The following is a 21,951-nucleotide window of genomic DNA, read 5'->3' as shown; positions in this document are numbered from 1 at the left end:
AAAAAAAAAAAATCAAATCCAATAAAAGTGGAACTGTTTTTAGCTATAAAAAAAAAAAAATTATATTTTAGTCATTTTATTGTTTTTTTTTCTTTTCGAAAAAAAAAAGAAAAAAAAAACAAAATTTAAAGATAATCGGTAAAGTATCATACATGATTTTCGTCCATATATTAATAATAATAATTTTTTAAAAATATTTTTGTTAATGTCCAAAATATAAAATTTATAAATATTTTTATTAATTTAGCGTTAAAAATATATAGAAAATAAAAAAAAAAAATCTACGAAGGAGCAAGAGTGGCGTGAAGTCCACGTGGACGGCGACGATTGGAGGACATAAAAGTAAACAACCAAGTGAACGGGAAAGGGTATAACTGTCTGCCAGAGTGCGTGGCCGGACGTTTGAGGGAAGGAAATTTGTAAATCCCACCGGAGGTTCCGCCGTCAATGGGCATTAAATTCGAAATTCCACACATCAAATTCCCAATCATCTCTCATCAATTCTTCCTTTCATCTCTCTCTCTCTCTCTCTCTCTTCAAATGGAAGATTTCTTCATCACTTTCTATACATAANCTGTCTCTTGTGACTTCGCCGGAATGTGTTTGATTTGATTTCTTCACTCGATCGCCAAGTCCTTATGTATTTGTCCAGAGGAACAAGAGACTAATCCAACACTTCGTGATTCTGTGAAGGAAAAAGAGAGAGGAGAGGGAGGGAAAGTGATGGATTCGCCAACGTCGGGAGGCGAAGGCGATTCAACAACTCGAATCGCGGCTCAATCTTCGGTGGTGGACTCGTTCAAGGGATGTGGATTCACGGGGATCAAAATCGACAAGGATGAGTTGCGGAAGCAGCTCCGGATGCCGCAATACCTTCGTTATGCTATGCGAGATTCCATTCGGCTTCAGGACCCTGGCGCCGGAGAGACCTGGTTGCCTGGTGCTAGATCTATCTCCGGATCCTCCGTTGTTCCAGAGATTAACGATGGTCCGCCTGATTCGCCGATGGTTGTGTTCATTAATCCCCGAAGTGGTGGTCGCCATGGTCCCTTGCTTAAGGAGAGGCTCCAGATGCTAATTAGCGAAGAACAGGTCCATACATTTCCGTAACTTTCCCCTCCCTCTCTTGCTTTTCAATTTTGTTTAATGCTGTTCAACGATGCGTGTTCATACAAACCTAGGATTTGTAAAATGTTGTTAATCAAAATTTGATTCGGAGAGTTGGATGTGTTGTTCTTGTTGAGATCAATAATGTCTAGTCAGTGATTGAAATCTCCATAGCTAATGGTTCTAAACGTTGGTCCATAATTTCTGTGAAGGTTTTTGACCTAACAGATGTGAAGCCCCATGAATTTGTCCGGTATGGATTGAGATGCCTCGAGTTATTGGCTGGGCTTGGTGATGCTTGTGCTAAAGAGATCCGTGAGAAGATGAGGGTCATGGTATGATTAAAGATCTGAAGCTATATGAATTTTGGTTATGGTGAAAAACTAACTGATTTATCCACAGGTTGCTGGAGGTGATGGCACTGTTGGTTGGGTTCTTGGTTGTCTTTTAGACCTCGAGAAAAGCGGGCGGCTGCCCGTTCCACCAGTAGGAATAATTCCTCTTGGTACTGGCAATGACTTATCTAGAACCTTTGGCTGGGTGAGTTCTCTTATTTCTCATGAAAAATCATATCATATTTACATATCTGATAATGTCATGAGCTGTAGGATTGAATGCTCGTTTCAGGGTGGTTCTTTTCCTTTTGCTTGGAAGTCAGCCATCAAAAGATCCCTCGACAGGGCAACCACTGGTCAGATTCGTAGATTGGATAGGTACTGTTTTTCTTCGTTTTAAGCATAAGTATGGCTTTGTGAGATCACACATTGGTTGGGGAGGAGAACGAAGCACCCTTTATAAGGGTGGCATTGTGAGGTCCCACATTGGTTGGGGAAGAGAACGAAGCACCCTTCCTAAGAGTGTTGAAACCTCTCCCTAGCAGAGGCGTATTAGTTTTAAAAACTTTGAGGGGCCTGACGTGTTTTAGTTTCAAAAGATTTGAGGGGAAGCCCGAAATGTAAAGTCGAAAGAGGACCATATTTGCTAGCGGTGGGCCTGGGCCGTTACAAATGGTATCAGAGCTAGACACCGAGCGATGTGCCAGCGAGGAGGTTGTTCCCCGAAGGGGGTAGACATGAGGCGGTGTGCCAGTAAGGATAAGGATAAGGATAAGGATGTTGGGCCTCGAAGGGGATGGATTTGGTGGTGGTCCCACGTCGATGGGAGAAAGGAACGAGTGCTAACGAGGACGCTGGGCCCTGAAGGGGGTGGATTGTGAGATCCCACGTCTTGGGTAGGAGAAGAAACACCCTTTATAAGGGTGTTGAAACCTCTCCCTAGCAGAAGCGTTTTAAAAATCTTGAGGGGAAGGCCAAAATAGAAAGCCCAAAAGACAATATCGGCTAGCGGTGGGCTTGGGCCGATACAGGTATGGTGTGTTGGTGATTGCGGGTTTAGGTTTGTAAATGTGAATGTTTTGGTAGTATAGTTCTCTGTAAATGCAGTGGCTAAGAGTGCTTGGTGCCTCTGCATAGTGAACGCATCAGTGAAACTAATTATGGCCCTTCATAAATCTGAATCTTGTGATGCAGTTGGCATGTTACTCTAGCAACCCCATCTACTAAAATCGTGAAATTACCACATTGCATGAAACCTACGGAAGTCCATGCTCTTGATGAGGTTTGTGCACTTTTTCAACTTTTTTTTAATACTTTCATAGTCTAGCTGAATGAAAACACTCTGGATGACACTGCCCTTTAATCGTTCATCCATTTTTCTTTTGATCATTCAACACTACCCTTTAATTTATCTCATCTTTCTTTCTGTCATCCCTTGTACATTTAGTGGTTAGCGAACAAGCAAAAATATAAGTGCTAATCTTTAAAATGCTGCATCTTTCTTTTCCAAATATCTTGTGACAACAAAGATTTGTATCTCAGAGGTAGAAGTGTTTTTTTTTTTTTTAATTTATTTTTGTGGCCGCAGAGCTTGGAAATTGAGGAGTCATTGCCAGAGAAAGCCTACTTCCACGAAGGAGTATTTTATAATTACTTCAGCATAGGTATATTAGGCGTTTACATTTAAATAGCCAATGACACTCTCATGAATGATAAATACTGAAGAAACATTATTTACCTGAAAATTTGAAGTTAATTCTGCCATTTACGCAAGTGTCAATATAAAAGAGTATGTATGTTGAACTTGATTCTACGGTCAAAATCAAAGAGGTTAGTACGCAGATATTGGTTCTTTGTGAATATTGAAGAGGTTTTTAGGCAGACTAAATTTTAAGTAGTTGCAGTAAAAACTTTCTAGCTTCAAGCAATATTAGCTCAATTTTGTTTTTTTTGAAAGGATAATGTATGCTTTGACAAATTTGGTTGGAATTGAAATGCAGTATTGTACTAATGTGGTTTGCAAATCTAAATAAATGCACCTTGTGGATATATCTCTCTATCTCTCTCAGTCAAGGGAGTTAGCTTTAGATCGCAGGTGCAATTTTATTTGTTAGTTTAACAGGGGTGCATTTTGTTTATTTTCATGTCGCATGGTTACAAAAAATGCAATCATTTAATGATCTTCATTTGATTGTTTGATCACTTGTTTGTAAGTAGGTTTTTTTATTTTGTTCATGCAGGAATGGATGCTCAAGTTGCTTATGGCTTCCACCAACTACGGGATGAAAAACCTTACCTCGCACAAGGTCCAATTTCTAACAAGGTTGGGCTTTGAACTTTAAAGTTATTTAGAAATTTGGAGTACTTTGCTGCAAGTTTCCTTTATTCACTTTATTTTATGAATTAAACCGACAAACAATTAATTTTGATTACTAATATAAAAACAAAGCCTTCTATATAGAATGAATGAGATCAACACATCCAAACTAGAACGAACGCAACATCTGTGGATACGAGGGTAGTAAAATCTTTGTGCATCGAAAGTATAAGGTGGAGTCTCCTGGAAAATCTGGAGGGATGTTGGTCCTTCATTCCTATGGGGATGCAAAATTGTGGTAACTCTGAAATTTTTTGGGGAATGATAATGCACCAGGACTTAAGTTGATCTCTTAAATATGTTCAATGGTTTTTATTGAAACGTAAGGATGAATTCAACTGATAGAGATCTCCTATTACAGCTGATTTATTCTGGCTATAGTTGTAGTCAGGGCTGGTTCTTCACGCCTTGCATTAGTGATCCGAGTTTAAGGTTAGATATTCTACACCGTTTGGGATTGTTGCTTTGTGATTTGGATATGAGTTTTTCAAATATAGAAAACAAGTAGGTTTGTATTTGCTAAACAGAGTTTCTAAGAAAATTTTCTGGTTGTAGGGGCCTTAAACACATCCTAAGGATGCATGTCAAAAAGGTCAATTGTTCCGATTGGGAGGAGGTTTTAATCCCCTCGAGGTATCATGCGCTCTTTGCTTGGCTTAACTTGCATTTGTAATGGTATTTTTGAGTTCATGCATCCAATATCGTATTGTTGTTGAAATAAACAGAATTTTGTGTATTCAACTGTTTCTTTGAAATGAATATGATAGTGATTAACAGGGAAAGTGTTTTAGTATAGGAAATATGTAGCCAGGACCCATTTTGTTGGGATTAAAGTCTGTTTAAGTTTGAGTTTGAATTCGAAGGAAGACGGTTTTCGCTCCCCAAATTTATCTTATTATTAGAGAAAGGGGAGACTAACAAGGTTTGGAACCCTACTCCCCAATCCATATATCAATCTTGTACGCAAGTTGGTGCAGCGCTTTCGCTTTAAATCAATCTCGTTCATCTAGTCTGCTCGGTCAAATCAGCTCTCTTGCCTGAATGGTTTTTGCTTTAGGCATTTAACTTGAATTATTTTGTGCAGTGTAAGATCTCTGGTTGCGTTGAATCTCAACAACTATGGTAGTGGGAGACATCCATGGGGAAATCTTACGCCAGAGTACATGGAAAGGGTACATTTTTCTCTTTACATGATGAAACGTTTCTTATCTGCACATATCACCCAGATTCTAATTGTTTTTTAACTGGATTCTAGCCCAATTACATTTGACAGCATATAATTTCTGTTTATTGCACTAGTTTTGGCAATTTGCTTATAGATTGGCCATTTTTATTGCGATTCCTAAGGAACAGGAGTTATCTATTCTCTCTTGCTGCTTTAAATGAATACCCAAACCTTTCTCGTCTCTATGTCTCTATTTGTAACGGCCTTTTAGGATTCCCTTTTGGGCTTGCCCTTTTAAGATTCCTCTTAATATTTTTAACGGCCTTTTAGGATTCCCTTTTGGGCTTGCCCTTTTAAGATTCCTCTTAATATTTTTAAGACACTTATGCTAAAGAGGTTTTCACACCCATATAAAGGGTATGTCGTTCTCCCCAACTGATGTGGGATCTCACAATCCACCCTCCTTCAGGGCTCAGTGTCCTCGTTGGCACTCGTTCCTTTTTCTAATCGATATGAGACCACCACCAAATCCGGCCCCTTTTCTAATCGATGTGAGACCACCACTAAATCCACCCCTCTTTGGGGTCCAGCGTCCTCACTGGCACTCGGTCCTTTCTCCAATCGATGTGGGACCCCCATCAAATCCACCTCTCTTCAGGGCCCAGCGCCCCTGCTAACACATTGCCTCATGTTCACCCCCCTTCGAGACTCAACCTCCTCGCTGGCAAATCGCCCTGTGTCTGGCTCTAATACCATTTGTAACGGTCCAAGCCCACCGCTAGCAAATATTGTCATCTTTGAGCTTTCCCTTTCGGGGTTTCCCTCAAGATTTTTAAAACAACTCTACTAGAGAGAGATTTCCACACCCTTATAAAGAGCGTGTCGTCTTATAAAGAGCGTGTTGTTCTCCTCCCCAACCGATATAGGATCTCGGGCTATTTGTTAAGGCTAGAGTTCACAAATTTTCTTCTCATTTACGTTAGAAACATTTCATTCAGAGAGGATTTGTTGAGGCACATGTTGATGATGGGCTTCTAGAAGTGTTTGGTCTAAAGCAAGGATGGCATGCATCACTTGTTATGGGAGAGGTCATCTCAGCTAAACACATAGTTCAGGTAATGAAATTGTGTTTGATTCATTCATCAAATTGCTACAAATTGAAAAACGTTGGTAAAAATTTTGGGGTTGCAGGCCGCAGCAATTCGGTTTGAACTTCGAGGTGGAGAATGGAAACACGCATTTCTGCAGATGGATGGAGAGCCATGGAAGCAACCCATGAGCAGAGAATGTTTGACTTATGTCGAAATCAAAAGGGTACCTTCCCAATCACTTATGATCAATGGAGAATAATTTCACCTCCATTCTTCATCCCCTACTGCTCATTCATTCCTTTTAGGATTAACCATTAATGTAAAGCCATCTGTCCGTCCGTCCGTCCACCGTCATCTTCTCCGACTGTAAATTTTAATATTATTCTTTTTTCTCTCTAAAATTTCTTATAGAGCGAATGTTATACTTAAAAATACTTTTTCTTAAAAGTAAGTTTAAATTCATTATAAATGTCATATACGTATCGTTCTTAGTTTTCAGGTTTGTGTTTAACCCATCTTTGAAGTGTTGTGTTCGAGTTCTTGAATATCTAATAAGTTCCTCCACCACAAAACAACTTGTAGTTGTTATGAGTATCTTTCCAAAAATATGGTTTAGAAAACACTCATTTGGAAAGATCCAATGCACATAGAATTCCCTTGAACTAAATAATCCCCACCATTTTGTATACTTAATTCATTTCTTGTACTCATTTCCTTCTAGTTCTAGTGGTTCTTTAGGTTTGTTCATCAATTCGAACACATTTTAGTGAATAAGACATAAATTACCATTCTAAAGGTTAATAGTTCGGTCGAATGAAAAAAGATTAGGTTTTACGTCCATTTGAATATAGCTGAGTGAATAAGATATCAATTAACATTCTATGTAGCTTAGTGAATAAGATATCAATTATCGTTCATTCTATGTAGCTTAGTGAATAAGATATCAATTATCGTTCATTCTATGTAGCTTAGTGAATAAGATATCAATTATCGTTCTAAAGGCGGTTGAACTAAAAAAAAATAAAAAATTAGGTTTGTACGTTAATTTGAGCGTAGGTCAATGAATAAGACATCAATTACTATTCTAAAGGTCGATAGTTTGGTTTGAACATAACTCACCATTCTAAAGGTCGATAGTTTGGTTTGAACGTAACTCAGTAAATAAGACATCAATGACCATTCTAAAGGTCAATATTTTGGTCTCATCATTGCCATTCTAAAGGTCAATAGTTCGGTCTCATCATTGCAATTGTTGAACTAAAAAAGATCAGGTTTGTACGTCAATTCAAATGCAGCTATGTGAATAAAACATTAATTACCATTCTAAAGGTTCGGTTTAAGGAGAGTTGGGATTATTTATCTTATATGTATTTTTTGTAGAATAGTATAGGATATCTATCGTGTGGCTCCCCATTACCATTTTAAAGGTCGATAGTTCAATTACTATCATTCATACTTTTATCTATTTGATCCTTTAAAATGTATCGGTATCGATTGATAGTTCGGTCTCTATCATTGCAATACTTTTTCTTCCAACAAAAAGCTTTGGAAACAAACAACAAACTCACATACCTAAGATAAGAAGAACAGCCATGGCTGCAGCCAGCAGAGAATCTTTTATCACTATGGAGACACCCTCACCCACCACGCTGTGGCATACGCCGGTGCCGTACTTATTCGGCGCCCTCGCCGCCGTTTCAAGTCTTATTGCCATTGCCCTCTTGATCATTGCCTGCTCATATTGCTGGAACGTTTCTGCATCTGTATTGAACGGCCACGCCGGTGCTGCTCGAGCCGCCGACATGGAGTCTGCTCGTGGCAAGGGCGGAGATGGCCGGAATCCGCCGCCACCCACGGTGTTTCAGGACAAGATGTTGGTAATAATGGCGGGAGAAGTTAACCCAAGTTTCATAGCCACTCCCATGTCGCTGGGTTTAGATTGTAGTAAAGTTACGTGCAGCCGTGAAATGAAGGCCACGGCGGCGGAGCATGGTGGTGCTGATCAGTTGCCGATGGGTCTCACAAGCTCGTTGTTTTCTTTGGGGTAAATATGTAATTTAATCCATGTTTTTCCCTTGATTGTTGATCTTTGAATCCTATTTGTATGTTGATTTTTATTTTCATTAAATTGTTGAAAGAACTTATGTGCAAATATAAAGTATTTTCACGTTTTTTTTTCTTCGGTCGTTTAGTGTAATAATCGTGAAACGGGAGGGTTCCAATTTTTGTCCCCGATTAAAAGTACGCACCAGCTACGCTCGGGTTGATAGAGATTCTGAACTTCTATTCCTTAGAGAGTGAGTTACACTCGGGTTGAATTTCGTTTTGTATTTCTAAAAAGCGATTCAGTTGATGAGATTTAGTATGATACTTATGAGATCGATGAGACTGATGTTCTAATCTTTCTTTTTGAAACGTATTGATTTGTTCCATAAATGAGACCTCCACCCCGTATCATGTTGTTATTGGAAGCAGCACCTCATATTTCTTCTCGAGAATCTCGTGATTGTTCCAAAGAAACTAAAAAGAGATTCTTTAATAAAAAATAATTCGTGGGATACTTTCTTTTCAATGGCTTCTGAAATCCTCTAGTGTTCTTCTCCACCACCACTGCTGACTTTGACGCTGTAGGGGTAGTCGCCATGACTGCGACATGCGGAGTCGATTGATTACTCTTCGGCCCCACCCTTTTGACCTCCAAATCACCCTTCGCCATACTCTTACCTACAACCTCACCTTTTCCAACAAAATCAGTTTCCTTTAGCCAACATAGTCTCTCTCATTTTCTTCCCAATCAACCCTTCATCCTTCACAGAAACCCTAATCTTAGGATCCTTATCAGCGTTCTCTTCGAAAATATACAGAATCTTGATAAGCACATCGACCTTTTGCAGAGATTTACCTTTGAAATTTGGGCGCAGCACTGGCCTCTTCGTCAACCAAGTCACCGCCACCCTTCTAGCCAAAATTGGCTCCTTCGCCCATTGTGGCGACTCTTCCGGCTTCAACATTGTCTTTATCCCTTGCTCTTGGTTTCCCCTTCTACTTGGGTTAGACATATTCTCACCGGAGTCAAGGCAACATCGTCGTTGAGTGAGAATCCCTCTTCATGGGTTAAGACATATTCTCACCAAAGCCAAGGCAGCATCACCGCTGAGCAACGATCTCTTTGCAGTTTTCGATGGCCAAGAAAGTGTTTCTCTACGCCTCTTCCGAACCAGGTTGTTGACATCTTCACAAAAAATCTCTCGGCATCTCTTTGAATTTTTCAGATCCAAGCTTCACGATCGTTCAAATCCGACGCTCAGCTTGTGGAGGGTGTTAAGGATATTTAGTACTAAATTATAGTTTACCATATATATCATATTTGATATTTTATTATAAGACTGTCTTTCCAGAAGTATCTTTTCATTTATTACTATTTCCATTTATTACTATTTTCATATACTGGATTTATTTGATTATAAATACCGAACTTTCTCACACCATTTACTTGTGGTGAAACGCTTAGTTATAAAATTTAACACCGAGTTGTTTAGCTCGAAAGATATTTATACCTTCCCTTTAAATTGCTGGTTTGAATCTCCATCCCGACATGGAACGTGGAAGTTTAAAGAAAACGCCCACTTTGGATTTAACAAAGGAATTATGGCATTGCCTTTCTCCCTGCATCTCAAAATATGTTTGGAAAAAGATATGGCACAATGGGGAAATTTGGTAGGGAGAAATTTAAGGTTCATATAGTCCTTACTAAAAAAGAGAAGCAATCAAGTGGGATTAGGCAATCACACTCACACTATTCTAATTTTTACTTTTTCCTTAACAACAGGCTTAGACATTATTTAAATTATGTTTTTTACTTAAATTATGTTTTTACTTTTTCCTTAGGTTGATTCGAGTTCTAACTCGTTATTTTGAAATCTCACCTTGTCTAGGTAGTGTAGTTGGTTATCAAGCTAGTCTTACACACTAGAGGTCCCCAGCCCAAACTTGGGCTCAGACATTTTTTAAATTATGAAACAACATTTTCACGGTTGATTCGAGTTCAAATCGTTATTTTGATTTCTCAGCTTGTTTGGGTGGTGTAGTTGGTTATCACGCTAGTCTCACACACTAGAGGTCCCCAGTTCAAACCTGGGCTCAAACATTTTTAAAATTATGTTTTTACGTTTTCATTGTTGATTCGAGTTCAACTTGGGCTTAGACATTTTTAAAATTATGTTTTTACTTTTTCCTGAACAACGTTTTCACTGTTGAATCGAGTTCAAATCGTTATTTTGGTTTCTCAGCTTGTCTGGGTGGTGTAGTTTGTTATCACGCTAGTCTCAAACACTAGAGTTTCCCAATTAGAACACTAGAGGTCCCCAGTTAGAACCTGAGCTCAGACATTTTAAAATTATGTTTTTACTTTTTCCTTAACAAAATTATGTTTTTACTTTCACTGTTGATTCGACTTCAAATCGTTATTTTGGTTTCTGAGCTTGTCTGGGTGGTGTAGTTGGTTATCACGCTAGTCTTACACACTAGAGGTCCCCGTATTTTCACTGTTGATTCGACTTCAAATCGTTATTTTGGTTTCTCAACTTGTCTGGGTGGTGTAGTTGGTTATCACTCTAGTCTCACACACTAGAGGTCCTTAGTTCGAAACTGGGCCCATACATTTTTAAAATTATGTTTTTACTTTTTCTTAACACTTTTTCCTTAACAAAGTTTTCACTGTTGATTCGAGTTCAAATCGTTATTTTGGTTTCTTAACTTGTCTAGGTGGTGTAATTGGTTATCGCGCAAGTCTCACACACTAGAGGTCCCCAGTTCAAACCTGGGCCTAGACATTTAGAAATTATGTTTTTATTTTTCCTTAACAACGTGTTTTTACTTTTTCCTAAAAAACGTTTTCACTCTTGATTCGAGTTCAAATCGTTATTTTGGATTCTCAGCTTGTCTGGGTGGTGTAGTTGGTTATCACGCTAGTCTCACACACTAGAGGTCCCTAGTTCGAACCTGGGCTCAGACATTTTTAAAATTATGTTTTTACTTTTTCCTTAACAATGTTTTCACTGTTGATTCGAGTTCAAATCTTCACTGTTGGTTCGAGTTCAAATCGTGGTGTAGTTGGTTATCACGCTAGTCTCACACACTAGAGGTCCCCAGTTCGAACCTAGGCTCAGAAGTTCAAGTTTTCACTTTTGATTCGAGTTCAAATCGTTATTTTGGTTTCTCAGCTTGTCTGGGTGGTGTAGTTGGTTATCACGTTAGTCTCACACACTAGAGGTACCTAGTTCGAACCTGGGCTCACACATTTTTAAAATTATGTTTTTACTTTTTCCTTAACAATGTTTTCACTGTTGATTCGAGTTCAAGTTTTCACTTTTGATTCGAGTTCAAATCGTTATTTTGATTTCTCAGCTTGTCTGGGTGGTGTAGTTGGTTATCACTCTAGTCTCACACACTAGAGGTCCCCAGTTCGAACCTGGGCTCAGACATTTTTAAAATTATGTTTTTACTTTTTCCTGAACAACGTTTTCACTGTTGATTCGAGTTCAAATCATTATTTTGGTTTCTGAGCTTGTCTGGGTGGTGTAGTTGGTTATCACGCTAGTCTCACACACTAGAGGTCCCTAGTTCGAACCTGGGCTCAGACATTTTTAAAATTATGTTTTTACTTTTTCCTTAACAAAATGTTTTCATTGTTGATTCGAGTTCAAATCGTTATTTTTGTTTCTTAACTTGTCTAGGTAGTGTAGTTGGTTATCACGCTAGTCTCACACACTAGAGGCCCCCAGTTAGAACCTCGGCCCAAACATTTTTAAAATTATGTTTTTATTTTTTCCTTAACAACGTGTTTTTACTTTTTCCTTAACAACGTTTTCACTCTTGATTCGAGTTCAAATCATTATTTTTATTTCTCAGAGGTCCCCAGTTCGAACCTGGGCTCAGACATTTTAAAAATTATGTTTTTACTTTTTCCTTAACAACGTTTTCACTGTTGATTCGAGTTCAAATCATTATTTTGGTTTCTGAGCTTGTCTGGGTAGTGTAGTTGGTTATCACGCTAGTCTCACACACTAGAGGCCCCCAGTTAGAACCTCGGCCCAAACATTTTTAAAATTATGTTTTTATTTTTTCCTTAACAACGTGTTTTTACTTTTTCCTTAACAACGTTTTCACTCTTGATTCGAGTTCAAATCATTATTTTTATTTCTCAGAGGTCCCCAGTTCGAACCTGGGCTCAGACATTTTAAAAATTATGTTTTTACTTTTTCCTGAACAACGTTTTCACTGTTGATTCGAGTTCAAATCGTTATTTTGGTTCCTCAGCTTTTCGTGGGGGTATAGTTGGTTACCACGCTAGTCTTACACACTAGAGGTCTCCAGTTCGAACCTGTGCTCAGACATTTTTAAAATTATGTTTTTACTTTTTCCTGAACAACGTTTTCACTGTTGATTCGAGTTCAAATCATTATTTTGGTTTCTGAGCTTGTCTGGGTGGTGTAGTTGGTTATCACGCTAGTCTCACACACTAGAGGTCCGTAGTTCGAACCTGGGCTCAGACATTTTTAAAATTATGTTTTTACTTTTTCCTTAACAATGTGTTTTCATTGTTGATTCGAGTTCAAATCGTTATTTTTGTTTCTTAACTTGTCTAGGTAGTGTAGTTGGTTATCACGCTAGTCTCACACACTAGAGGCCCCCAGTTAGAACCTCGGCCCAAACATTTTTAAAATTATGTTTTTATTTTTTCCTTAACAACGTGTTTTTACTTTTTCCTTAACAACGTTTTCACTCTTGATTCGAGTTCAAATCATTATTTTTATTTCTCAGAGGTCCCCAGTTCGAACCTGGGCTCAGACATTTTAAAAATTATGTTTTTACTTTTTCCTTAACAACGTTTTCACTGTTGATTCGAGTTCAAAACGTTATTTTGGTTCCTCAGCTTTTCGTGGGGGTATAGTTGGTTACCACGCTAGTCTTACACACTAGAGGTCTCCAGTTCGAACCTGTGCTCAGACATTTTTAAAATTATGTTTTTACTCTTTCCTTAACAATGTTTTCACTGTTGATTCGAGTTCAAATCGTTATTTTAGGTTTTTAGCTTGTCTGGGAGGTATAGTTGGTTATCACGCTAGTCTCACACACTAGAGGTCCCTAAGTTCAAACCTGGGCTCAGGCATTTTTAAAATTTTTTCACTGTTGATTCGAGTTCAAATCGTTATTTTTGGTTTCTTAGCTTGTCTGGGTGGTGTAGTTGGTTATCACGCTAGTCTCACACACTAGAGGCCCCCAGTTAGAACCTCGGCCCAAACATTTTTAAAATTATGTTTTTATTTTTTCCTTAACAACGTGTTTTTACTTTTTCCTTAACAACGTTTTCACTCTTGATTCGAGTTCAAATCATTATTTTTATTTCTCAGAGGTCCCCAGTTCGAACCTGGGCTCAGACATTTTAAAAATTATGTTTTTACTTTTTCCTTAACAACGTTTTCACTGTTGATTCGAGTTCAAAACGTTATTTTGGTTCCTCAGCTTTTCGTGGGGGTATAGTTGGTTACCACGCTAGTCTTACACACTAGAGGTCTCCAGTTCGAACCTGTGCTCAGACATTTTTAAAATTATGTTTTTACTCTTTCCTTAACAATGTTTTCACTGTTGATTCGAGTTCAAATCGTTATTTTAGGTTTTTAGCTTGTCTGGGAGGTATAGTTGGTTATCACGCTAGTCTCACACACTAGAGGTCCCTAAGTTCAAACCTGGGCTCAGGCATTTTTAAAATTTTTTCACTGTTGATTCGAGTTCAAATCGTTATTTTTGGTTTCTTAGCTTGTCTGGGTGGTGTAGTTGGTTATCACGCTAGTCTCACACACTAGAGATTTTTACTTTTTCCTTAACAATGTTCAAGTCATTATTTTGGTTTCTTAGCTTGTCTAGGTGGTGTAGTTTCAAATCGTTATTTTGGTTTCCCAGCTTGTCTCGGTGGTGTAATTGGTTATCACTCAGTCTCACACACTAGAGGTCCCCAATTCTAACCTAGGCCTAGATATTTTTAAAATTATGTTTTTACTTTTTCCTGAACAACGTTTTCACTGTTGATTCGAGTTCAAATCATTATTTTGGTTTCTGAGCTTGTCTGGGTGGTGTAGTTGGTTATCACGCTAGTCTCACACACTAGAGGTCCCCAGTTCGAACTTGGGCTCAGACATTTTTAAAATTATATTTTTACTTTTTCGTGAACAACGTTTTCACTGTTGATTCGAGTTCAAATCATTATTTTGGTTTCTGAGCTTGTTTGGGTGGTGTAGTTGGTTATCACGCTAGTCTCACACACTAGAGGTCCCCAGTTCGAACCTGGGCTCAGACATTTTTAAAATTATGTTTTTACTTTTTCCTGAACAACGTTTACACTCTTGATTCGAGTTCAAATCGTTATTTTGGTTTCTGAGCTTGTCTAGGTGGTGTAGTTGGTTATCACGCTAGTCTCACACACTAGAGGTCCCCAGTTCGAACCTGGGCTCAGACATTTTTAAAATTATGTTTTTACTTTTTCCTGAACAACGTTTTCACTGTTGATTCGAGTTCAAATCATTATTTTGGTTTCTGAGCTTGTCTGGGTGGTGTAGTTGGTTATCACGCTAGTCTCACACACTAGAGGTCCCCAGTTCGAACCTGGGCTCAGACATTTTTAAAATTATGTTTTTACTTTTTCCTGAACAACGTTTTCACTGTTGTTCACTGTTGATTCGAGGTCAAATCGTTATTTTGGTTTCTGAGCTTGTCTAGGTGGTGTAGTTGGTTATCACGCTAATCTCACACACTACAGGTCCCTAGTTTGAACCTCGGCTCAGACATTTTTAAAATTATGTTTTTACTTTTTCCTGAACAACGTTTTCACCGTTGATTTGAGTTTGTTCAGACATTTTTAAAATTAGTCCCTAGTTTGAACCTTGGCTCAGACAAACAACGTTTTCACCGTTGATTTGAGTTTGTTCAGACATTTTTAAAATTATGTTTTTACTTTTTCCTGAACAACGTTTTCACCTTTGATTCGAGTTCAAATCGTTAGTTTGGAATCTCATCCTTTTTGGATGGTGTAGTTGGTTAACAACGTTTTCACCGTTGATTCGAGTTCAATCTGAAATATAAGTCTTGATTCGAGTTGTTGTACTTTTTGAAATCTCATTTTGTCGGGTGGTGTAATTAATCTCACACATGAGAGGTCTGAGTGTTGATTCGAGTTCAAAGCATGTTGATTCGAGTTCAAAGCATGTTGAAATCTCACCTTAAGTGGGTGGTGTAGTTGGTTATCATGCTTGTCTTATGATAACTCTCTAAAATTTGAGTCAGATCAAGTCTTTTTGTAGTTAATATTGCACTCTTATTCACCATTTACTCATTTATTACCCCATTTATTCTACTTAGTGAGCATGAAATCGTTTATTGCGGTTCAACATGAAAAAAAAAACATGATTTGACATAAATCGATCTTAATTGTATATTTAATTGAGTTGTGTATGACTTGACATAAATCATATTTAATTGAGTTATGTGGTAAAATTTCAGACATTTATGTTAAACCACGTGCGAGTAGCAAATTTGGAAACAAATGGGGGATGACATGAAAATTTTAAATCCACAGTCTAGGTGGGTCATTGACTACACAATGAGGAACATCCTATGTGGACTACTTATTCCTTTCCCGCCTTGAAGGGGAACTCATGCTCAATATAAAAAGAAAATGAAGACCAAGGAGAGGGGAGCCACACTTTGGGTAAAAAAAAATCGAAGTACACAGCACAGTGAACTGCTGTGAAACTAGAGAAGGAGAAGAAAACCCGAATCCAGTATCTGTTGACAGCAGAAGGAAAAGGAGACCAACAAGGATTGATTAGGACAAAGAGGTGAATGTGAAACTCAAGAGAAGGGAACTTCCATTAACGAATGGCAACAAACCGGGATAACTCTCTATTTCCTTATTCTCTTTCCTTATTCCATCAATTTTACATGATGAAGATGCGGATTCCTTTGTTTAATTCAATTTGTATGGAGAACTAAACTTAATAGGGGAGGCGAGAGAGTTTTATTGTTTAAGTACGTTGACGGTATGATTTTAGTTTATTAAAGAGTTCTTGTTAATGATTTACATGTATGTTTAATTAACTACTTTAGATACATAGTTGTTCTCTTATTCAGGAGAAGAGAGGGAGCAATGAAATCCTCTTAAATACTCTAGTTCAGCAAGGAGACTTGAACGGTAATAGAAGGGTTAGGAATAATTCTTCTCCGATAGTTTTGTTAATAGAAATTACAACGATTATGGAATCATTCATGACCCCCGGAAGTGGGCTTGAGAATCTATTAAAAGGAACTAAAATCTACCACAAAACTCAACAACTTATCTATTTAATCTCTCTTAGCCGAACCTTCCTCCTTATAGTTGATTTTCTCATCATTTTCTGTTTTTCGACAGCAGTGGCACTCTGTTTTAGTTTTGTTTAAATAGTTAAAATCTCCAAAACTCGTTTGAATGTTACCCAAAAACTCACTTAATTTCCACGATAAAATTAACAAAAAGATAGGTTCCCTGTGGAATCGATAATTACTTGACGCAATCATCTTACACACTAGAGGGTCTGCAGTTCAAACTCAATCTCAGACCTGTTTTAAAATTATGCATGTTTTTTTTTCCTTTTCCTTACCATAGATCGAGCACCGTTAATGAAAAGCTTATTCCACGCGATCATCTTACACACTAGAGGGTCAGTTCAAACTCAATCTCAGACCTGTTTTAAAATTATGCATGTTTTTTCCTTTTCCTTACCATAGATCAAGCACCGTTAATGAAAAGTTTATTGGAAATATGAAGTTTTGCGACAGGTCAATTGCGATCCCTGGGATTAAGTTTTCTTAGTACCGAGACAACGGAGCAATCAACCACATGTGACTAAAGATCGAGCAAAGTTCAAGGAAGTTGATAAGAAACTCATTTGAAATATGAAGTTTCGCAACCGATCAATTGTGATGACCCAGAGATTAAGATTTTAGAGTTTGATCATTGTGTTGAAAATCACGAGGACCATTGATACAAATTTTGAGGTATGCGGTGATCTGGACGATGTTGATGGCAAAATTGACGAAAGTAACATTCAACGATTTTCATCATCTACCATCTTCTTAAGGAAATGGAGGTACTACAATTATGAACGGAAAATTGTCAAGTTCGCAAGCAACTCGAGCCCTGAGAGCAAGGATGCTAACGTTTGATAGGTTTTATCCACAACAATAAAAAGAATTAAAAAGCATAGTGCTAAAACGTAATAGAAAATGACCTACAAAACAGGAAACGCTAGAAATCGAGATAGTAACGAACAAATACCGTTAGTCGAAGTCTCGAATTTGACCGAGTTTCTATATGACTAGATGAGTGGCTACAATTAGTTGCTAGCCTAAGATAGGCTGTTCTACATATAAATACAGAATCACTTCCAGTGATTTTGGAAGTCACTGTAAATCTGTAAATGGAGAACAAGGACAAAGTTCTCCTCTACCATGCTACTTCCTACACTACTATACATTCTAATGATTTACCTCATCTCTTCGAAAATACTACGAGTATCAACATCGACATCGAAGCCATAACCTTGAACCCCGAGGTTTCCCAAAACTTCAGTTTTTCGGATTCGGTAGTAGAACTAGCTCCACCTTGCTTTCCTGCCAACTGATCTCGAAGTTCCTTTATGGCTTTCTCCCGTCGTTCTCCAATCTGTTACGAATCAAATGCAGGTTAGTTTCATCTATAAGACCAACTCGTACATTATTTTTGTATGAGGTTAGTAAGGAAGCCAGTTTTTCAATATTGGTTTTATGGTCTAGGCTACTGTAACAGCTCAAGCCCCACCATTAGTAGATATTGTCCGTTTTGACCCATTACGTATCACCGTCAGCCTCATGGTTTTAAAACGCGTCTACTAAAGATAGGTTTCTACACCTTTATAAGGAAAGTTTCGTCCCCCTCTCCAACCAATGTGGGATCTCACAATCCGCCCCCCTTGGGGGCCCAACATCCTCGCTGGCACATTGCTCGATGTCTGGCTCTGATACCATTTGTAACATCTCAAGCCCACTGCTAGCAAATATTGTCCGCTCTTGCCCATTACGTATCACCATCAGCCTCACATTTAAAACGTGTCTACAAGGGAGATGTTTCCACACCCTTATAAGGAAAGTTTCATTCCCCTCTCCAACCAACGTGGGATCTCACACCCATGATAGGTGGTCCAAAAACAATATCCCACCGAGCCAACGAATTAAGTCTTATCTACACTAAAGCTAATAAACCGCCCAATTCTAAACAAATCAAAGTGTTTACCCTTTGAAGTTTTCGTGTTTGAGTGCGAGCTTCTTGTAGACAGAACTCCAGCTTCAACACCCTCTTCTTCAGTTCTTGGTCAGCTCGTCGTTGTTTCTCTAACTGTCAATAAGAACATCAAAATGCATAAACGAACATGAAAACAATACGAGAAAGTACACTATATGCAGTCGAGCCAAAGAAGTTTACATACTTGTGATTCCAACTCCTTGGTTTTCAGCTTCCAGTGAGCAGTCATTGTCTTGATTTCATTTCTTAATCTTGCTATCTCTTCGTCTTTTGCAATCAACAGCCTATTGATCTTCACAACATTCTTGGGAGAAACCTCATCTAATATCTTCCTCAATTCACAATCCTTGCTCACACCAGATTTGGCTAGAGCTTCCATGATCTCATGCTCAACTCTCAACACTTCATCTTTCAGTTGCTTCTGAGATGATTCCCTTGCCACGAGATCTTTCTGTAGATCGTCGAGTTGTTCTCCCAACCTTTTTACACGATCTTCGTGCTCTTTTAAAGAAGTGTTCTTTTCGTCTAGTTCCTTCAAAAGCGCTAAACACTGGTTCTGTGCTGATTGAGCTGAGGCAGCACTTGCATCAGCTGTTGCTTGAGTGGCGGCGAGCTGTAGTCTCAGTCCATCCAACTCTTGAAGGTACTGCATTGAACAACATGTCGGTAACACTCATCGATAATGTACGTCGATAACACCTTAACGAATTTAAATAAGCCAATCCTATGAAGGTAATAGAGAAGTGGTATATTAATTACAAAAAGTAGGGAGGAATTATAAACCAGATAGCTCAAGAAAAGGAAGGCAGTGTTTGGTTGTTTGCTACAATTCTTATTCAGGTAAAGACACGAGCAAAGTCTACATGTAACATGTAACAGTCTCGGCTTGCAGATATTGTCTTCTTTGGGCTTTCCCTTTCGGGCTTCCCCTCGAAGTTTTAAAACGTGTTTGCTAGGGAGAGGTTTCCACACCCTTATAAAGAATGTTTCGTTCCCCTCTCCAACCGATGTGGAATCTCACAATCCACCCCCCTTCGGGACCCAGCTTCCTCCCTGGCACTCATTCCCCTCTCCAATCGATGTGGGATCTCATAACCCACCTCCCTTTAGGGCTCAGCGTCCTCACTGGCACACTGCCCGGTATCTGGCTCTAATACCATTTGTAACAACCCAAGCCCACCACTAGCAGATATTGTCCTCTTTGGGTTTTCCCCTCAAGGTTTTTTAAACGTGTGGTCTCCACACCCTTATAAACAATATTTTGTTCCCCTCTCCAACCAATGTGGAATCTCACAATCCACCCCCCTTCAAAACCCAACATCCTCGCTGGCACTCGTTCCCCTCTTCAATCGATGTGGGATCTCACAATCCACCCCCCTTCAGGGCTCAACGTCCTTGCTGGCACACTACCCAGTGTCCGGCCCTCATACCATTTGTAACATCCCAAGCCCACCACTAGCAAATATTGTCCTCTTTAGACTTTCCCTTTCGGGCTTCCCCTCAAGGTTTTTAAAACGCATCTGCTAGGGAGAGGTTTCCACATCCTTATAAAGAATATTTCGTTCCCTTCTCCAACCGATGTGGAATCTCATAATTCACCCCCCTTCAGGCCCCAACTTCCTCACTAGCACTCGTTCTCTTCTTTTCAATCGATGTGGGATCTCACAATCCACCCCCCTTCAGGACTCAGCATCCTCGCTGGCACACTGCCCGATGTCTAGCCCTAATACCATTTGTAATAGTCAAAACTCACCGCTAGCAGCTAAAAAAAGTAACCAAATTGTACTTTCCCAACTTTCTTCCAACTAAAGAAGAAAGGAGGAAAACAAAGAGGGCAAAAGAAAAAGGCATTGAGGGAGGTGAGGCTTAGATGCTTGACCTTTTGGGCACTTTATTGCTCCAAACTGACCCATAAAGAGAAAAGTACAGCAATCACAACCAGAATATGATAGCCAAAAGCATCAATAAACAATACAACTTCAAAGGATCTAAGCAGGCCCCAGTTCATTACTTAATGAAAAGTTCTATAAGAAACAGATTTGGGATTCAAACCTTGGTGGCTGTACTTGCAGAAGTCTTGAGTTGTTCATCCTTCTCATCCAGTTCCACATGCAATCTCCCAATTTCTCGTTCCATAATCATAGTCTTAGCCTCTGCTTCCTGAAAAAACACCTCAAAACATCACTCAAACTCAAAATCCCATCAAACCCACAAGAAAAAAACGCCTAAAACGAGGTTTATTGAGTCAAAAGCTTCAAAGAAAACACCCAAAATCACATACCTGCCTTGTTTGAGCCTCTTTAACAAACGATTCTTCTTGAGAAGAAAGGCGATTACGAGCCTCCTTTAACTCCGCCGCCAACGACACAACATTTCTCCTAAAACTCTGTTTCTTCTCATTCAAATCCTTCAGCAATGGATCAACCTCAAGAACAGACATGGGTAGAACAACAACACTTGGATCCAAGAAATTAGCCTCAAGCTATTTCTATACAAGTTCATCCAAGGAATTTTGTAAGACCCGCAATAAATGGTCTCACGAGGATGCTATGTGAAACCTAAAGTGATGCATCTGCATGTGGGAGAGGGCAGTTGCGTGCATTTAATAATATAGGTCGACGAATAGAGAATAAAGAAATAAATGATTGAAACTCGTAAATTACAACACGTTTGACGAAATTTCATTCAAATTTTCAACAGATCTTTAAAACCCATATGGATTTACATCGTAGAAGACAAACCCAGAATTTTCTCGGGAAAATTCGGCTCAAGAAATCAGTCAAACGACAAGGGAAAATGAACATCCATAACCCCACAATGACTTTTCTCCCCTAAAAAACAAAACCCATATCAGAACTTACAGATAAAAACAGATAGCGGCGGGCTGTTCATCTTCTTCATCTTCTTCATCTTCTTCATCTTCATTTGTGTAGCAGAATTAAGGATTAGGGTAATGATCCGTTCGCCATTTTTTAATTTCTTGACGAGCAGTGGAGGAGTGAATTACGGAAACCCATTTGATTTGATGGAGGGATTTGAAATTTGGTTTTTGTCAGTATTGGAGTTTGAATCGAGTAGCGGACAGAAGAGGGCGACAGCAAAGGAACGGGGTGGATTTAGGTTCGGTTCTGAAGATTCCCGAGCCTTGGGTTTGGGGGAAAAGGACGAATTACGAAGCTGAGATTTGTGTGGTTTGTGAGTTTGATTCGAGTGGGGAAGCGCGGCAAAATTCCAAACCAAAGTTTTGGCTCTCATTGCTACACGCCATGCTACACCCTTAGATTGGTTTGATTTTAGGTGGGTCGTTTGAGTTGATCGGGTTTGAAAAAATTTCTAATACTACGACAACGTATATTCATTTTGTTCGTACCATAGTTTTAATGAATTGTTCGATAACAATGATGAATCTCTTGTACAATGAATGAAATCATTCGTACTTTTGTAGTAGCGCTGATGGAGTGGAGACAGGAATGTTCTTCCATCGTTGTTCATATAAAAAAATTTTA

At 38.8% G+C, this 21,951-nt stretch overlaps 3 protein-coding genes and 14 non-coding genes across 18 annotated transcripts; 16 read left to right on the top strand and 1 right to left on the bottom strand.

Annotated features, from left to right (window-relative positions):
- Window positions 1-580: 580 nt before the first annotated feature.
- On the top strand, window positions 581-6,573 carry LOC111799130 (diacylglycerol kinase 7-like). Its single transcript, XM_023682539.1, has 12 exons — window positions 581-1,092; window positions 1,320-1,442; window positions 1,510-1,647; window positions 1,735-1,820; window positions 2,637-2,724; window positions 3,031-3,106; window positions 3,683-3,765; window positions 4,181-4,251; window positions 4,375-4,452; window positions 4,904-4,991; window positions 5,983-6,099; window positions 6,176-6,573. Exons 1-12 carry the CDS (start codon window positions 724-726, stop codon window positions 6,332-6,334), a joined length of 1,476 nt encoding a protein of 491 aa, XP_023538307.1. The 5' UTR covers window positions 581-723; the 3' UTR covers window positions 6,335-6,573.
- Window positions 6,574-7,666: 1,093 nt separating this feature from the next.
- On the top strand, window positions 7,667-8,123 carry LOC111798843 (protein GLUTAMINE DUMPER 5-like). The gene has a single exon (XM_023682188.1). It carries the CDS (start codon window positions 7,668-7,670, stop codon window positions 8,121-8,123), a length of 456 nt encoding a protein of 151 aa, XP_023537956.1. The 5' UTR covers window position 7,667.
- A 2,025-nt stretch (window positions 8,124-10,148) lies between these two features.
- TRNAV-CAC lies at window positions 10,149-10,222 on the top strand. The gene has a single exon. It is a non-coding gene; the product is annotated as a tRNA-Val (tRNA).
- Window positions 10,223-10,661: 439 nt separating this feature from the next.
- TRNAV-CAC lies at window positions 10,662-10,735 on the top strand. Its single transcript has one exon. It is a non-coding gene; the product is annotated as a tRNA-Val (tRNA).
- A 98-nt stretch (window positions 10,736-10,833) lies between these two features.
- TRNAV-CAC lies at window positions 10,834-10,907 on the top strand. Its single transcript has one exon. It is a non-coding gene; the product is annotated as a tRNA-Val (tRNA).
- Window positions 10,908-11,015: 108 nt separating this feature from the next.
- On the top strand, window positions 11,016-11,089 carry TRNAV-CAC. The gene has a single exon. It is a non-coding gene; the product is annotated as a tRNA-Val (tRNA).
- A 211-nt stretch (window positions 11,090-11,300) lies between these two features.
- On the top strand, window positions 11,301-11,374 carry TRNAV-CAC. The gene has a single exon. It is a non-coding gene; the product is annotated as a tRNA-Val (tRNA).
- A 110-nt stretch (window positions 11,375-11,484) lies between these two features.
- TRNAV-CAC lies at window positions 11,485-11,558 on the top strand. Its single transcript has one exon. It is a non-coding gene; the product is annotated as a tRNA-Val (tRNA).
- An 85-nt stretch (window positions 11,559-11,643) lies between these two features.
- Window positions 11,644-11,717, top strand: TRNAV-CAC. Its single transcript has one exon. It is a non-coding gene; the product is annotated as a tRNA-Val (tRNA).
- A 383-nt stretch (window positions 11,718-12,100) lies between these two features.
- On the top strand, window positions 12,101-12,174 carry TRNAV-CAC. Its single transcript has one exon. It is a non-coding gene; the product is annotated as a tRNA-Val (tRNA).
- Window positions 12,175-12,555: 381 nt separating this feature from the next.
- TRNAV-CAC lies at window positions 12,556-12,629 on the top strand. Its single transcript has one exon. It is a non-coding gene; the product is annotated as a tRNA-Val (tRNA).
- Window positions 12,630-13,306: 677 nt separating this feature from the next.
- On the top strand, window positions 13,307-13,380 carry TRNAV-CAC. The gene has a single exon. It is a non-coding gene; the product is annotated as a tRNA-Val (tRNA).
- An 818-nt stretch (window positions 13,381-14,198) lies between these two features.
- TRNAV-CAC lies at window positions 14,199-14,272 on the top strand. The gene has a single exon. It is a non-coding gene; the product is annotated as a tRNA-Val (tRNA).
- Window positions 14,273-14,357: 85 nt separating this feature from the next.
- On the top strand, window positions 14,358-14,431 carry TRNAV-CAC. The gene has a single exon. It is a non-coding gene; the product is annotated as a tRNA-Val (tRNA).
- Window positions 14,432-14,516: 85 nt separating this feature from the next.
- Window positions 14,517-14,590, top strand: TRNAV-CAC. The gene has a single exon. It is a non-coding gene; the product is annotated as a tRNA-Val (tRNA).
- An 85-nt stretch (window positions 14,591-14,675) lies between these two features.
- On the top strand, window positions 14,676-14,749 carry TRNAV-CAC. The gene has a single exon. It is a non-coding gene; the product is annotated as a tRNA-Val (tRNA).
- A 2,673-nt stretch (window positions 14,750-17,422) lies between these two features.
- Window positions 17,423-21,512, bottom strand: LOC111799133 (nuclear envelope-associated protein 2-like). 2 transcript variants are annotated; one of them, XM_023682544.1, is made up of 6 exons: window positions 21,307-21,512; window positions 20,727-21,017; window positions 20,498-20,605; window positions 18,630-19,091; window positions 18,437-18,538; window positions 17,423-17,830 (listed from the first exon to the last, which is right to left on the bottom strand). In XM_023682544.1, the coding sequence occupies exons 2-6, from the start codon at window positions 20,883-20,885 to the stop codon at window positions 17,657-17,659; spliced, it is 1,005 nt and encodes a 334-aa protein (XP_023538312.1). In that variant the 5' UTR covers window positions 20,886-21,017; window positions 21,307-21,512; the 3' UTR covers window positions 17,423-17,656. The 2 variants fall into 2 exon arrangements, with proteins under 2 accessions (XP_023538312.1, XP_023538313.1); XM_023682545.1 differs by lacking the exon at window positions 21,307-21,512 and having other exon boundaries at window positions 20,731-20,813.
- Window positions 21,513-21,951: the final 439 nt, after the last annotated feature.

The sequence above is a fragment of the Cucurbita pepo genome, chromosome LG07 (genome assembly GCF_002806865.2).
Source record: "Cucurbita pepo subsp. pepo cultivar mu-cu-16 chromosome LG07, ASM280686v2, whole genome shotgun sequence".
Classification (NCBI taxonomy): Eukaryota; Viridiplantae; Streptophyta; class Magnoliopsida; order Cucurbitales; family Cucurbitaceae; genus Cucurbita; species Cucurbita pepo.
Note: the sequence above shows the minus strand (reverse complement) of the source record. Positions and strands in the feature narration are given on the sequence as shown.

What these genes read in the sequence shown, in the direction of transcription:
- LOC111799130 (XM_023682539.1), top strand. Translation starts at nt 724, where the DNA reads ATGGATTCGCCAACGTCGGGAGGCGAAGGCGATTCAACAACTCGAATC. An exon ending in TGCTAATTAGCGAAGAACAG is followed by an intron (nt 1,093 to 1,319) that starts GTCCATACATTT and finishes ATTTCTGTGAAG; the next exon opens with GTTTTTGACCTAACAGATGT. An exon ending in CAGCTAAACACATAGTTCAG is followed by an intron (nt 6,100 to 6,175) that starts GTAATGAAATTG and finishes TTGGGGTTGCAG; the next exon opens with GCCGCAGCAATTCGGTTTGA.
- LOC111798843 (XM_023682188.1), top strand. Translation starts at nt 7,668, where the DNA reads ATGGCTGCAGCCAGCAGAGAATCTTTTATCACTATGGAGACACCCTCA.
- LOC111799133 (XM_023682544.1), bottom strand. Translation starts at nt 20,885, where the DNA reads ATGTCTGTTCTTGAGGTTGATCCATTGCTGAAGGATTTGAATGAGAAG. An exon ending in AAGAGGCTCAAACAAGGCAG is followed by an intron (nt 20,606 to 20,726) that starts GTATGTGATTTT and finishes GTGTTTTTTCAG; the next exon opens with GAAGCAGAGGCTAAGACTAT. An exon ending in CTGCAAGTACAGCCACCAAG is followed by an intron (nt 19,092 to 20,497) that starts GTTTGAATCCCA and finishes TGTTCAATGCAG; the next exon opens with TACCTTCAAGAGTTGGATGG.